General features: G+C 36.4%; 1 protein-coding gene across 2 annotated transcripts in view; it reads left to right on the plus strand.

Moving 5' to 3' along the window:
• The first annotated feature begins 9861 nt into the window (after positions 1–9861).
• Positions 9862–14482, plus strand: part of LOC149065754 (solute carrier family 35 member E3-like) — a 29299-nt gene continuing 24678 nt past the window's right edge. Inside the window, exon 1 of one of the 2 annotated variants that reach the window (XM_089253792.1) lies at positions 9862–10297. In XM_089253792.1, the coding sequence (XP_089109918.1) occupies positions 9887–10297 (411 nt within the window). In that variant the 5' untranslated portion in view covers positions 9862–9886. The remainder of the gene's footprint in view (positions 10298–14482) is intronic. The other variant, XM_089253793.1, reaches the window with a different exon arrangement.

The following is a 14482-nucleotide window of genomic DNA, read 5'->3' on the forward strand; positions in this document are numbered from 1 at the left end:
GGGTGTATTTAAAAATATCTTCTTTCTCAGACAATTTGACTTCTCATTTGCCATTCTCATGAAAAATATTAATAATGTGCTATTTAAAAAAATAACAATAATATAAAATAAGTAAAAATTTTTGTTTCTTTAGACTGTTTTCCTTATAATTTTGAAGTCTTTTTTTTTTTAAGACAGAAGTGGGGAAAAAATCGTTTTTATTCTTCTTTCCTTAAGTACAGAAAACTGGCTTGCCTGCCATGAAGATCCCTTGATATTGGTCGAACGAGGACAAAGAGAAGTAGAGCCCTTCAATGTAATTTTCCTCAAAATTTTCTTCGTACGCAGAGTTAGGTCTTTGTCTACGAAGACAACTCAAGATAAGACAAATTCAGCGACATCGTGACCTTGCAATTGAAATAACCGCACTTACGCAAATCACAGTTCTATCGTTAAGAGTCATAAACAGTTGCAAAAGCTATGGAGTTTCCTTCAAAGATCTTGCAAAAAATATTCTAATTTTGCATATCTAATGACAAATAATCATCAAATAATCATAATAAGACATCTAGTTTAACAAACTAATTTGATCCAGGACAGCCAATTACTAATACGAGGAATATTCTTGGAAAGTACGAATCAAAAATTACAAAACTGGATTCCCTCAACAGATTCAGCTAATGCATGAAAAGATTGTCTCATAATCGGGCCCGAACTTCGGCAGGTGTGGAAGTTGCGGTCGCACCGGGCCGATAAAAATAGAGGCCTCAATTTTACCCAGAGAAAACAATTTCCTTTCTCAGCAAATAAAATGGGAAATATTTAATGAAAAAAATTAATTTTTTTCCCCTTAATCTCTTCACGTACAAGCTTTTGGGAACAAAAGTTGAGATCTCTATTCAGCATCGGCGATAGTTAAAAAAAATTTCTTGTTCGCGCATGTAAGAATAAGGTAGAAGAAAAAGAAGGAAAGAAAAAAAAGAAACGGAAGGGGAAAGACAGTATAATGTGTAGATAAGCAGATTAGATTTCGCCCTCGCACTCTGTCTTTCTCACTCTTCTCTATATATTCTCTTTCTCTTATATACAGTGTATTTATAGTAGAAAGATACATTATATGTGGGGAAAGATCACTAAACACACAGGAGTATAGAAAGAACGGGGAGGAAAAAGGATATTTTCGTGAAAATGTCAATCATGTTCAGAGAGAGTGAACTGGAATTAAATTTTTCGTACTATAAAATCATGTGATGGGGAATCTTAGCTTATGTTTAGATATGTCAGCAATGCAAAAAAAATTGTAATCCACATCCGTACTTAATCCGGGTCCGGGTCACAATCTCGATAGATGAAATCCCGACAGGTCAAAATCCCAACGGGGTCGAATTGAAAATTTTGATCTTCACCGTATAAGCTGCATTTTCCGCTTTCTGTCGGTATTTGCATTCCTCCCAGCCGAGAACATTGGGCCGCATACCAGGACAATAAATTCCGATCAAATAAATTTTTAAATTATTTCCGTATAAGCCGCACTTCTCGCTTTGTGTCGGAATTTCCTTTTCTCACAGCGAGAGGCTTTGGGGCACATACCAAGATAATAAATTGCGATAAAAAATTTGTAAATTTATTTGATTTTTAGACGTGATAAAATTCAAAGTATTTCGGGTTGCGACATTGTTGGACGACATTGTTGTTATCAGCAGTAATCCTGACGAACTAGAGAAAATGATACAATAATTGGTGAAGGCAAGTATTGAGGTGGGCTTGAAAATGAATCTGCAAAAGACTAAAGTTATGTTCAACCCCTTCGCGTTAAAGAGGACAATCTTGCTCAACAACACAGATAAAAGAAGTAGAAAGCTATGTATACCTGGGACAAGAAATTACCATGGACAACGGAATCATTAATGAAATAAACAGAAGGATCAGGATTGGATGGAGCAAAAACTGTAATTCTGAAGAGTCATATGCCATTATGTCTGAAAATAAAAGTTTTTAACCAGTGTTTGCTACCGGCACTGACTTATGGAGCTGAAACATGGAAACTCATAAGCAAGACGATACAAAGGCTACAGATAACACAAAGGAGCATGGAAAGATGTATGCTAGGCATCACAAGGAGAGACTGAAAACAAATCACTTGGATAAGGAACCACACAAAGGTATATGATATCATGGAAACAATTAAACGTTCGAAATGGAAATGGGCTGGACATATTGCAAGAAGACGGGACAACAGATGGACCGCAAGTATTCTAGATTGGTACCCCCGTGGTGTTAAACGTCCGAGAAGGCGTCCCCAAGCAAGATGGATTGATGAGATCAGGAAAGTGTGGCAGGAGTCAACTGGATGTCTAAAGCATCAGACAGAGCAGAATGGAAAAATTTAGAGGAGACCTTCATCCAGCAGTGGATTGAAAATGGTTGTTGTTGCTGATGATGATGGTGGTGGTGGTGGTGGTGATGTCAACATTTAGAAAAGTCAGAATTATTCAAAAAAAAATTATTCATGGCTTGCTCTCATGGGCGGAGATATCGGGGCACAGGGGCAATGCCCCTTCCCCCCCCCCCCCCCATCATCAAAGGTAAAGCCGACTGATCTAATGTATTTGCGCATATATGAATTGACATCATCATCATCATGCCCCCCACCCCCAGACTTTCGAGTCTATCTCCGCCTATGCTTGCTCTCTCTATATTCTCAGCTTATGAGAAAAAAAATCAAGGTTTCAAAGTTGTCATCGCATTACGAAGATCTAAAAACCTAATGATCTTATGTGGTTCATTTTTCATCAAATATATCGCCTCTGAAATTGAAATTTATTGAGCATTAAGAGGGGACAATCTTATTCCCTGTAATGATTCACAAGAGCAAAAAAACATGTAAAAATTGTATACTACGTGTTTACTACAAAAATACAGGAATCTCCAAAGCGATTAATGTTGCAGATCAAATTCAGTCTAGCGTGCAGTAAATATCTGATATAGCGAAAACTGTATCCAGAATTTAGGTAAATCTTTAGGGAAAAAGTAGTATCCAAATATTTAAAATATGGATTAAATTTGCTGTTTTTTATTTTAAGGTAAAAAATATACTTAGAAGTGAATCTCCAAAACGACAAACTAAAGTTGCAAGATCGGGGCGAGATCCACTCAAGATTGTTGCAGTGTAAATTCAATGTTATATTCCCCATATAGAGTGAATGACTTCTCCCACCCCGCCCAATTCTTTGTTCCAAGCTGTATGTTATGCAAGTCTTCAACGGTTTTGCAACCGTTCTAACAGTTGTAACGTACGGGATAATAGCTAACTTTAGTTATACTGAAAAAGCAGACGTTCATTTCATTTACGCATTCATTACGCAGACATGCATTTTATTCATGTATGTCTACTTTTTCAGTATTACTAAAGTGCGCTATTATCCCGTACGTTACAACTGTTAGAACGGTTGCACGCTGGAATAACTTCACAGGGCTGGCGACCGTGCCTTTTATTCACTGTGACGCAGATTTGCATACAGTTTCTTCTTCTTCCCCCAGGTTACATTTGCATGCATGTGGTGTTCTTCTCCCGATAAATTTCAACAGGAATACCGTTTTAACGTTTGCGGAGCGGCCGTTTCGAAACGCGCTAGCGCGTTTGCGTTTCATGTTAAACCATGCATTCTTTGATGACAATTGTTTGTATTGGTGTGTACTATCACCTCTTAAAGTTTTTCCCATCTTTTCTGAATCACCCTGTATTATTCGTAAGACCTCGTGTTCCTCAAATGGTGGCTATGCAAGAGAGCTGTTCAGATGGTCGTTTCGGGTTAGTATTGATGTACACACCTCTGGAAAAGGCTTGCCAGATGTTGCTCTGCTATATCTTTTTGTGTGGAGCTGGACTGCATTGGAAGTTGCATCTGAGTTTGCCTAGGCGGAAATACTGCCTTATAGGCCGTTGTAGTTTGCGTGCAGAGCCTCTTCGAAGAGCTGGATTTGGTTTGTATTACTGCTTGTTTGAAAAGTACTCGAACCCTTCGAAAGGAGGCCATAGTGTCATGAATATCCTGTCCAGTCCTCTTCATACGGTTTAGTTTTCTCTCGATGGCTCGTACTTGCCTTTTTTGTCGTTTGAGCTCCTCCATCCACCATTTGATACTCTTAAGGTGCGAGTGGGTTATTTTTTACGACCTAAGATAGTCTTGCGGTTAATGTTTATTACTTCCATCAGTCTTGTGGTATGCTGCTGTAGCTGGTTTTGATAGGTAATCTGCATCAGTTCCTCCTGAAATCTCTGAAGTCTGAAGTACCGCATGCATACTCCCTTGAAAACGACTTTATCTTCTTTGTGTAGTGTGAAACTTTACTGTTGGTAGAGAGTAAAGCGAATCATTTCTAATATTGAGAAAGATCTGGATATACTTGTGCGTTCTCACTTATACAGGGTGGTAACTATCGACCGCCCAATAATTACACACGTGATTCCTTGTGAAAAACTAATATGGAAAAGTGTTTTCCGTTTTTGATCTGACCCATAATTAATGAGTTATAACGCTTTAAAAATTGATGACGTCACTTAAAACTCCGGCCAAATTCACCAAATGTATAACTTGGCGTTTTAGACAATGATAAAAATGTATTAACCCTGCTATACAGAAAAAGAAAGAGATATAAAAACCAGTTTTTTTTCCCTCGCACTTTTCAAGAAAGAGAGGAAAAACGTTTTCTCTACCGGCTTCGTGTCTGGTAATGGTGGCCTTGGAATTGACCTAATCCTGACGGTCTACTAACATTTTATCTTAGGCTTGAAATAAATCTATAACTTGGAAGTTAGACTTAACAAGTCAGAACAGGTTGTTTGCATCTCACAAAGCTAGCTTCACAGAGGTTATATATATAGATAAGCGTTAGTCGTTTTGTTTTATTCTCCAGAAAGTACTGCGTCTAATTATTTATTGTTATAATTTCTGATTTGATGGCAGTCAGCATACAAGAATATTGTGACATGCACCTTATATTAGGTGAGTGCCACGGATCAGTCTTGCAAGCAGCAAGGTTATACAGTCAATGGTATCCAACGCGAAAGCACCCAGACCATAAAGTTATTTTGCGACTGAACCGCCGATTGCGCGAGTCAGGGTGTGTATTACCACAACCAAACGTAGACGCTGGGCCAATATCGTCCGTAAGAACACCGGTTTTCGAAGATAACGTGTTGTCGTTGGTTGAATTGGATCCAACGACCAGCAGTCGAGTGATCGCACGAGAATTAAATTCAAGTCACGTAAGGGTCTTAAACGTTTTGCACGATGAGTTTTTGCATCCGTATCATTACACACGGGTGCAAGCACTTTCATCAGAAGATTATCCGAAAAGGAAAGAATTCTGTCAATGCCTGCTTCAACAGCATTCCAATGACAGCACTTTCCTAAATAGGATTCTATGAACTGACGAAGCAACATTTACTCGTGAAGGTGTCTTTAACAGCCGTAACAACCATATCTGTGATTTTTCAAATCCCTATTGAACACGTCCAAATGCTCATCAGGTTCGTTGGGGAATTAATGTTTGGTGAGACATTATAAACAACAATCTTATGGGACCATATCTGCTTCCACACCGTCTGATTGCTAAAAACTACCTCGTTTTCTTCAGAGATTGCCTCCCAGACTTCCTTGACGACCTTCCCTTGGCTATCTTGCGAAATCTTTAGCTGCAGCATGATGGGGCACCGGCCCATTACGCATCGAATGTCCGCGAGTGGTTAAATCAAGAATACTCAAATCGGTGGATTGGCCGCGGTGGTCCAATACAATGGCCTGCTAGATCCCCTGACCAAAACCCTTTAGATTTTTTTTATGGGGCCATCTTAAAGCTCATGTGTATAAGCATACGCTTGACTCGCAAGAAGATTTCGTAACCGCCTTGCATGCGGCAGTGACGACAGTGACACCGTCCATGCTGGAGCGGGTTCAGCTCTCCATCCCACGCCGTGCTTCTGCATGCATCTCAATGGACAATCACTTACTAATGTAAGATGCAATCTTCCTTTTAGCCACTGTTGTGGTTGAGTGATCATAGTGACGGACTCGCATCACGAGGTCCCGGGTTCAAACCCCACCGTCGCCACAGTGGTGGTCGGCTGTAGTTAGTTTTCTGTGGTTCCCAACTTCGAGCCGATCTCCCGTTAAAAAGTCTCGCAAAAGATAGCAACAGACCTAAAACGGTACAAATATTCAATCATTACACCTCACTCACAATTTGAAATATAGATGACAGCATTGAAACGTCAGACACAACGCTAGACACTCAATCAGAATATCAGGCACACACACTCACATTCCCGGCAGAACTCACTCGGTAGTAAATTGGCCATAGCGATAGATCGAAGTTTTGTTCGGTTTGAGAGAAAGAAACTTTCTCTTACTAAACTGACCTTAAAAAAATGTTCAGTAATGAAATTATTCTTCAAAGTTTTCGAATAATACTGGCTCTAATAACTACCATAAAACTAAACTTTTGAGAATTAAACGTTGTGATTAAAATATCAAAATTTTAGGCCTGAAAACAAAACATTTTCATGTTTCGAAGGGAATTTTAATGGTTTTAGGGTGTATTAGGGCACCTGATTTCAAAACTACTGATGGTTTCGGTACAGTATCAATATTTCAATGTAGTCTGTGCAGCCACTTTTTTTACAATTTTTATTCACTTTCCTATTTTATTCAACACATTATCACATTTATATCATTACCAGACATCGGTGATCTTTAAAGTTTAGTGAGCGTGGTAGGGCCCAGGTCGATAAGATACTCGCCTAAAGGTACCAAAGGATGTTTAGAGGTGTCGTGAGTTCAATACCAGGTTCGTTCTCCGTTCTCGTCAGAAACTTTCCTGACGCAGGAGTACAACAGAAACGGTGACATGACCACAGAAAAAGATTGCTACCGCAGGGAGTCCCACGTTGAGGGGTTAGCGCACCAACCTCTCGGTGAGCATAAAAAAAGACTGCCGTTCGGAATCAGCAATAAATTGCCCGGTCTAATTAGCCCTCGTATGTAGAAAATGACCGTGGTGCGACAAAAATTATTAAATGATGATTAAGTTTATAAATGATACACACACATATAGTACAGTTCCAATGTGATTTGCATGCTGGCTTATGGCCTGAGTGGATCGAGAGCTCGCTGTTGGGAGAGGAGGATTTAAAAATAAGATTTTTTATGATATAAAACACAAAAATAAATAAAATGAGCTAGTCACACTGCGAATAGAGTGACCATACCTCCTTCATTTTGTCTCGTATTTTCCGTAATAGTCTCGTTATTTTTGTTTTCCTCCGTCCCGAATTTTGTTGAAAAAATGTAGTGTGGTTTTTCCTATGTTTTAGTCAAAGTTTTCTTTAATTACCAAAATTCTTTATTTAACCAAAAACGTTGATACAGGTAATTTTCAACGGATTGATTGTATGCAATATCATATAGAAGTTCCGAAAATTTCATGAATTATCGCATTTTGCTTCGCCCCCCCCCCCCCAATAGATACGCGTTTTGCTTATGGTATTACCATCGAAATTCAACTTTCATTCGCTCAAAAACTAGAGCCGATCTGATAAAACCAATGTCAGATTCAGAATCAGTGCTCCAAAAACACCCTAAAATCACCTTGAACCACTAAAATATCCTTGAGAAAAAAAATCAGAGTTGAATAGTGGGAATCAACAGAAAAATTCGAAACCAAAAATTATTTTGAATGCGTCAATTCGTAACGTAATAAGTTTGATTAAAAGTTTCTGATTGAATCGTTATTATTTTACTGTTTCCACTAAGTCACACCTTCGTCAAGCGGTCGAACATAGTGAACTTTCTAAAAAAGCCATGTTTTCGTTGCCGTACCACTGAGTTCGTTGAGAGAGAGAGAGAAAAACGGGCATTTTTTTTTTCTTCATATAACTTATAGAAAAAGTAAATATAGAAGCAAATTGAACGCAGCTCCGGATTTGAGTTTGTATTAATCCTGTTTTGAGTCTAATTTTTCAAAACTTTGTAATTCAATACAGTCCCAAATATCACATTTTTTTCAATCTTTGTGTTAATTTGTTTGGCTACTTCAAAAATAGAAACTATATAATCAAAAAATAGACCATTTAATTTAATTCAATATATACCGTCTTTAGAAAAGTTTTCGGAATTTGCAATGGGTGAAACAGATTGGGGGAGATGCCTGGAGGATTCGGGGTCGTGGGTACGCGAACTGAAAATGGTTGGGAACCCCTGCCCTATATATGATCACCTTAATCCACTGTAATTTGCAGTAGTGCTTCATTTCTTGCCATTGGCGATTTTCAGTGATTTTAGTAATATTTGGCACTTTTGCATAATTTGGCATCAATTTTTGCAATGCTTGGATAGTCCCGTATTTAGAATCCCGATGAGGCTTTTCGAATAGACGACATAATCATCATCAGCATCACTCTGAGGGACATACACTAGATCGGTGGTTCTCCACCTTTCTGGACTCGCGGATCCCTTTTCAGTATATAATTTCTATGGCAGAGCCCTGTTTCATTCGAGGAGCATTTTTTGCATATAATTTTTATGGTGGAACCCTGTAGGCCTCTTATTTTTTATTTATCTATCAAAGTTACTGATTTGTTTTAATTTCCTCGAGTCGTCGATGAGCCCCTGGGAAGTGTGCACGGAGCACCGGTTGGGAACCGCTGCACTAGATGATTCCTATAGAGACAATGTTAAAATTGCCGATTTTAGCGTAGAAATGCGGAAATTTAGTGAGGTTTTCTGCCACATCAATAATTTTAAAAATTGAATTGAATTTTTCATTTTCGAAATATTGAATTCACTTAGAGATACGAAGCCCAGAAAATTAAATATAAATTAATGAGCCAGACCCACTTTTGTGTTGGATATTCATGCAATAACATTGATTTCAACTTTTTAATTATATCTTCTCAAGCGCGAAAATGAGAATTAATGTCTTCGTGTTGTCTTATATTATCCAATTGCATCAATCTATATAGTTTATGATGTTTTGAAATTAATTATGGGCCCATATAAATTACATTGAAGAAATTCCGCAGGAAAATTGGAAGCATTTTTTGAAGGAAAAGCAGGCGGATCTATAACTTGAAGTTAAAAAGGATTTCGAAATATTTAGCTCCCATTAAAAACAAAAAAAAACGATTCATTTCTATGTTTCTTTAATTTAGATTTGTTTCTTTCATGAGTCGCACAGGAAGTCGCCATATTGGTTACCAAGTATGTCCCTCAAGAAAAAGGGAAATATCACGTGATCCAAAAAAAAGCCTCATATTTAAGGTGACCATACGTCTCCTGTATTTCCTGGGACAGTCCCGGTATTTTCTGTTTTTTTTGTTGTCCCGACTTTTTGGTGAAAGTTTCCTGGGTTTTCCGTATTTTACACGAAGCCTACTTGAATTTTTATTCTTTATTTAAGTCAAAGATTGACATTATTTTTCAACTCATAAATTATTTAATGATAATTACAACTATAAATGAGAATATTAATCTCCCTCATTTGTCTCGGTGAATGTTTTTTTACGTGTGGAATTCATTTTAATCTACTGCAATTTGCAGTAATGGTTCCTTTCCCGCCATTGCGATTTTTCCGTAATTTCAACAATATTTGGCAACTTTGTTTGGTTTTGGCGTAATTTTTGGCAATAATTGGCAATGTCCTGTATTTTTCCGTATTTGGAATCCCAATCTCCCGTATTTCTCCATATTTAGAAAATATGGTCAGTCAATTCATATTCCACATTTTCCTTTAGAAAATATGGTTAGTCTTATGTGATATGGCCATCGGGCGAAGACCAAAAATCTTTCACCAGAGCATAAACTCAGAGTCAAGGTCGTTCATTAAAAAACTATGTTTGTTTACAATCATGAAGAAAAACCCGGGTGATTTGAGTGAGATGTGTTATTTTAATAGGACATCGTTGTGTATTGGTTCAAATATATTTCTTTCCGTGGTTATAGTACTTCTAAATAAGCTGGTTTATGTAAAAACGGGCTTTCCGAACGTTACTTTGACTTTTATACATTTTGTTCTGACTTTTGTTGGTTTGCAATTTTGTGAAAAGTTTAATATTTTTAGCTCAAAAAGATTGCCAATAGTGCAGCTTCTTCCTGTTGCCATATCATTTTGTGGCTTCGTTGTGTTCACCAATCTCTCTTTGGGTCATAACACTGTAGGAACATATCAAATATTCAAAACATTAACAATGCCCACAGTGATGATAATTCAAAAATTTTTATATAAAAGAACGTTTCCTTTGAAGATACAATTGACTTTGGTAGGATCATTGATGCATTGCATACATTTATAGTACTCTTACTTGTAAATTTGAACTTCTCTGCTTTGTTTTTAATTTGGAATTAAAACTCACGTGAAACAATATAATAAAACAAGAAAAAACCATAAACGTTGAGTACATGCAGGGCTGGATTAAGACATTTGAAATGTCAAGCACTTGAACAATTTCGGTGTCGCCCCTCTGGTCCCTACAAGTATATTTTACTTGATACTGAATCTATAAATTAAAACAAATGAAATTTAAAATTTCAGAAGTAACTAATCTAAAGCGCCAAATTATGTACGATGTGAATATTTTCAAGTATGGATATTGAAATTCTCCCCCCCCCCCGTTCCTTTTTTATACTTGCAAAGTCCATAATATCTCATGGATTTCTTTTTCTTTTTTTGCAACATCTTTGGAATTTTTTTGGAATTTTTCTTTCATAGTTTTCAAAAACACAGCTTGAATTTTTAGATTTTTTTTTTAAAATCTTGAAAACATTTCAAGATATTTTCTCACATCGACTGCTTGTTAGGATTTCATAAACCGACTTCAAAAGCAACCACTGAATCATAATATGTCCGATATTACAGTACTAACAGGTACCTTATTGTTGATGAACCACAGTCATTCAGTACCTAAAATTTAGAGGATCTAGATCAAACCACAAAAGGGTGGCTCTAGGCTGTGTAACCTATGCCAACGCACGAAGCACTGAATCAGGAGTGAAAGAGAAAAATAATTACAAACATTGCAAAAAAATTAAAGTTATGCAAAATTTTTTAAACCATATGAGTGCACTGTACTTGATGATTTGCAGAGAAAACCATGATTTTGGATGTGTTTCATCAGGCTGGGAACACAGCTGCTAGTTTTTGGGATTATTCTACTGGTGCTGCTTATACGCAGGAGGGGCATCGAAACTGTCCCACACAAATTAACGATAAGATGACGATCCTGAATTCATCATTACTCATTCGCTCCATATTCATTGCATCATCTCTGAAACCATGCAGTTGATCTGCTAATGACTCATAAAGATTTGTACATTTTTAACTCCACATCCGTATTCTATAGAACTTGATTTACTCTTGATGCGTGGGGGACTCGACCGGAAACAGCCAGAGGACCTCATAAAAATTAGATATATTCACAGTTTGCGAGAGTTAGCATGTAAATTGATAAGTAGATATTTTTAGCTAAGTAAAGAGACCTCAGAAAAATCAGTTTGCCCAAGGTAGTTGGGCCTTTGATGCTGTTAAGAAGGCCCAAGCTTACTTTATGAGAATTGCACGAAATTTCATTCCAAAAGCTCAGCATTAACGTTATCCCCTATTTTGCAATATTATTAGTTTTCTGCATTTATGCCATTCATTTGTTGAAAGTCTTCAGCTATACAATCAATCAAAAATTCTAGGATATTATGCTGGATGCTTGGTGCTGGAAAAAAAAAAAATTTGCATAAAAAAAACATTTTGATAACTTTTTGTGGTGCCCCATTTTTTTTCTGATACCCTAAGCACTTGTTTATTTTGCTTAATGGTTAATCCGGCCCTGAGTACATGCATTATGTGGCTCTCAAGAGAGACCAGTCCTTTCAGAAGGCCACAAAGTGTCAATAATTAATATTTGCTGTCACTTGTCAAATCAAGTGTGCGACATATCTATCTATATATGTATATATATAATCTCATGCAGAAAATATGCAATAAATTATATATGTTTACAATGGAACCTTCTCAACTGGCTCAGCCTGCAAGAATTAATCATGTTAGAACCAGTGAGATAAAAATTGCTCAAAATTAATTGAATCGCTAAATGTAAAAAGGGGTCATGTCACATTTTCTCAAGTTTTCAGGAGAGGCAAAAAGATCTTTTTTTAGTAAAAAATTTAATTGCAAATTTAATTGCATGTGGAATGCATTTAATGAAGCCTTGAGAGAGGATTTTAAATTTTTATTACTTAAGAATAGCCACGACAGAGTAAAATCTGATACGGACATGACCTTTTTTTACAATTAAACATTTTAGAGCCCCAATTCTCTAATGAAAAGTCTCAGGAAAACACATAAATAAACAAATGTATGCAATGAAACAAACTTTATTTAGCTTTTATACTATACAAACTTTCTATTAGACAGGGATCACAAAAGTACTCCTCTTCCGGTTGCATCTAATGAGTTAATGGTTGGTGCACAAAAAATCTGATCCCAAAAATTATTATACTCCATCCGGATGTATTTTTTGTTTTATTCAAGTCATCCCTTTTACTTTGGTTATTGGAAGTTTTGTCGATGAATAAGCTTTGCTTTGGAGTATTATTAGTGGCACACCAAGGTTTTTTTAGTGGGAAGATTTGTGAGCCAATACCATTGACATATTGCGTACTTTGATGCATTCTGGTTGATCAAATCCATATATATATATTGGTCCACTGTGTACAATCTCACATTCTTCTTGATAAGTATTTTTATCAGGGCGAAATCCCTATCACGGTAAAAAAGAATGCCCTCTGATGGGGAAATTTAATTTAATTTCCTCAAAACGTTCTGACTCTACTAAGAACATCAAAAAAACCTCATCAATGTGTTATTATTCTTCCCTCCACAGTTGTCCATAAAAAGTTACAAGATCTTTCCATTTTCAGCTCCATCAATATATTTTTTCAAAAAGAACATAACTTCATTAGGCCCTTTGTCTCCATTTGTTCCGTCATAAACGAAACATTTCATTTTACCATCTCTTAGGTTATGAATACCGAAGGTATTAACACTCAGCTGCCTAAAATAGTAGATATCTTGCACTGGAATCCGAGGTAAGGATACAGCCATATAGTCAATACACAGATGGAAAATATCGCTGTTTTCTTAGCAAAGCTTCTATTTCTCTCTTTAGCTTCTATCATTGCATCATAAAATTTTTTGCTCCTTTTCTGTACTAATAATTACAACATAATTACATAATAACAACTACTACGTTTTAAACAAAAAACAATAACAAATAACAACAAAACAATGTAAATGAAGAAAACCTTCTTATGCAGGTAACTCAACAGGAAAACCCTGCTGCCACATGTTAGCGGTCTTGAGAAGTAAATGTCCTGGACTTGACACCTTTTTACTTTTAACATCCGTTTTTTTCTCAGCATCTAGAGGCGAGACTTGACCCATTTTACCATAAAACGATGCGTTGGCGTCTCTATTACATGAATCCATCAAAACATAAAAATTGAAAAAATGTGACATGACTCCTTTTTACATTTAGTGATTCAATTAGCCTATACATGTATAATTGTTTCAGGTAAGTTATTATAATATTGCATCGTGTGAATGATATCTAAATACAGTGAACACTCAGATCTGGATGTGCCAGATTACCAAAATTACTGGATTACTGGAAGTTAGTTGAAAAAAAACCTATTTTTGAATAATATAAACTTTGCACAGACATACAGCAGAAAGTTTTCCTCTTGTATGCTCAAAGAAAAAAAGAAAATAAAACCAGCCTAAAAACACTGGATTACTGGATGGGCAAATCATTGAGAGTCTATTGCACAGTGGAAATCTGTTTATACGACGGGCAAGAGTCCGAGACAAAACATTGTATAAATGTGAAATTACATAACTGAAACTTCTTTGAAATGGTCCCCCCTTCACAGATCTCGAAGAAAATATTATAATTTAATGGTTTCAAGGTTTTTGCGGAGGCAATATGCATGTGAAGAGCTATTTCAGCGAAACATTTTTGCAATCTGTAAAAATTATGGGGATTGGATGAAAATGATATTTTCTAAAGATTTGGAGTTCAGGTCAAAGTGAAAACAAGAAATAATTGAGGTTGTGCATAGATAAATGAAGTATTTCAATATTAACATTGAAATGTTAAAGAATGAATAGCGACCGAAACCAAACGTTGTATAACTGTGAAAGTCGTATAATTGAGAGCCATATAAAGATAGTGAATTCAATATAAAATGCAGAGAGGTTTCACTGTATTAGGCAAATAAATTGAAATAAAAAATTTAGGAGGTTATGCTTTTTATAAATTCAAAGACTACAAAAGACAAATTGCTCAACAAAGCGGCTGAAGAAAATAAAGAAAAAACCCATAATAAATGTGGATGTAAATATTTCTCGGTAGGCCCATAGCAACCCATAATTGAAGAAATCATAGCAAAGATGG

This window comes from Pholcus phalangioides, unplaced genomic scaffold (genome assembly GCF_987345545.1).
Source record: "Pholcus phalangioides strain wild (caught in Gottingen) unplaced genomic scaffold, Ppha-v1.0 ptg000039l_1, whole genome shotgun sequence".
In the NCBI taxonomy this organism is placed as follows: domain Eukaryota; kingdom Metazoa; phylum Arthropoda; class Arachnida; order Araneae; family Pholcidae; genus Pholcus; species Pholcus phalangioides.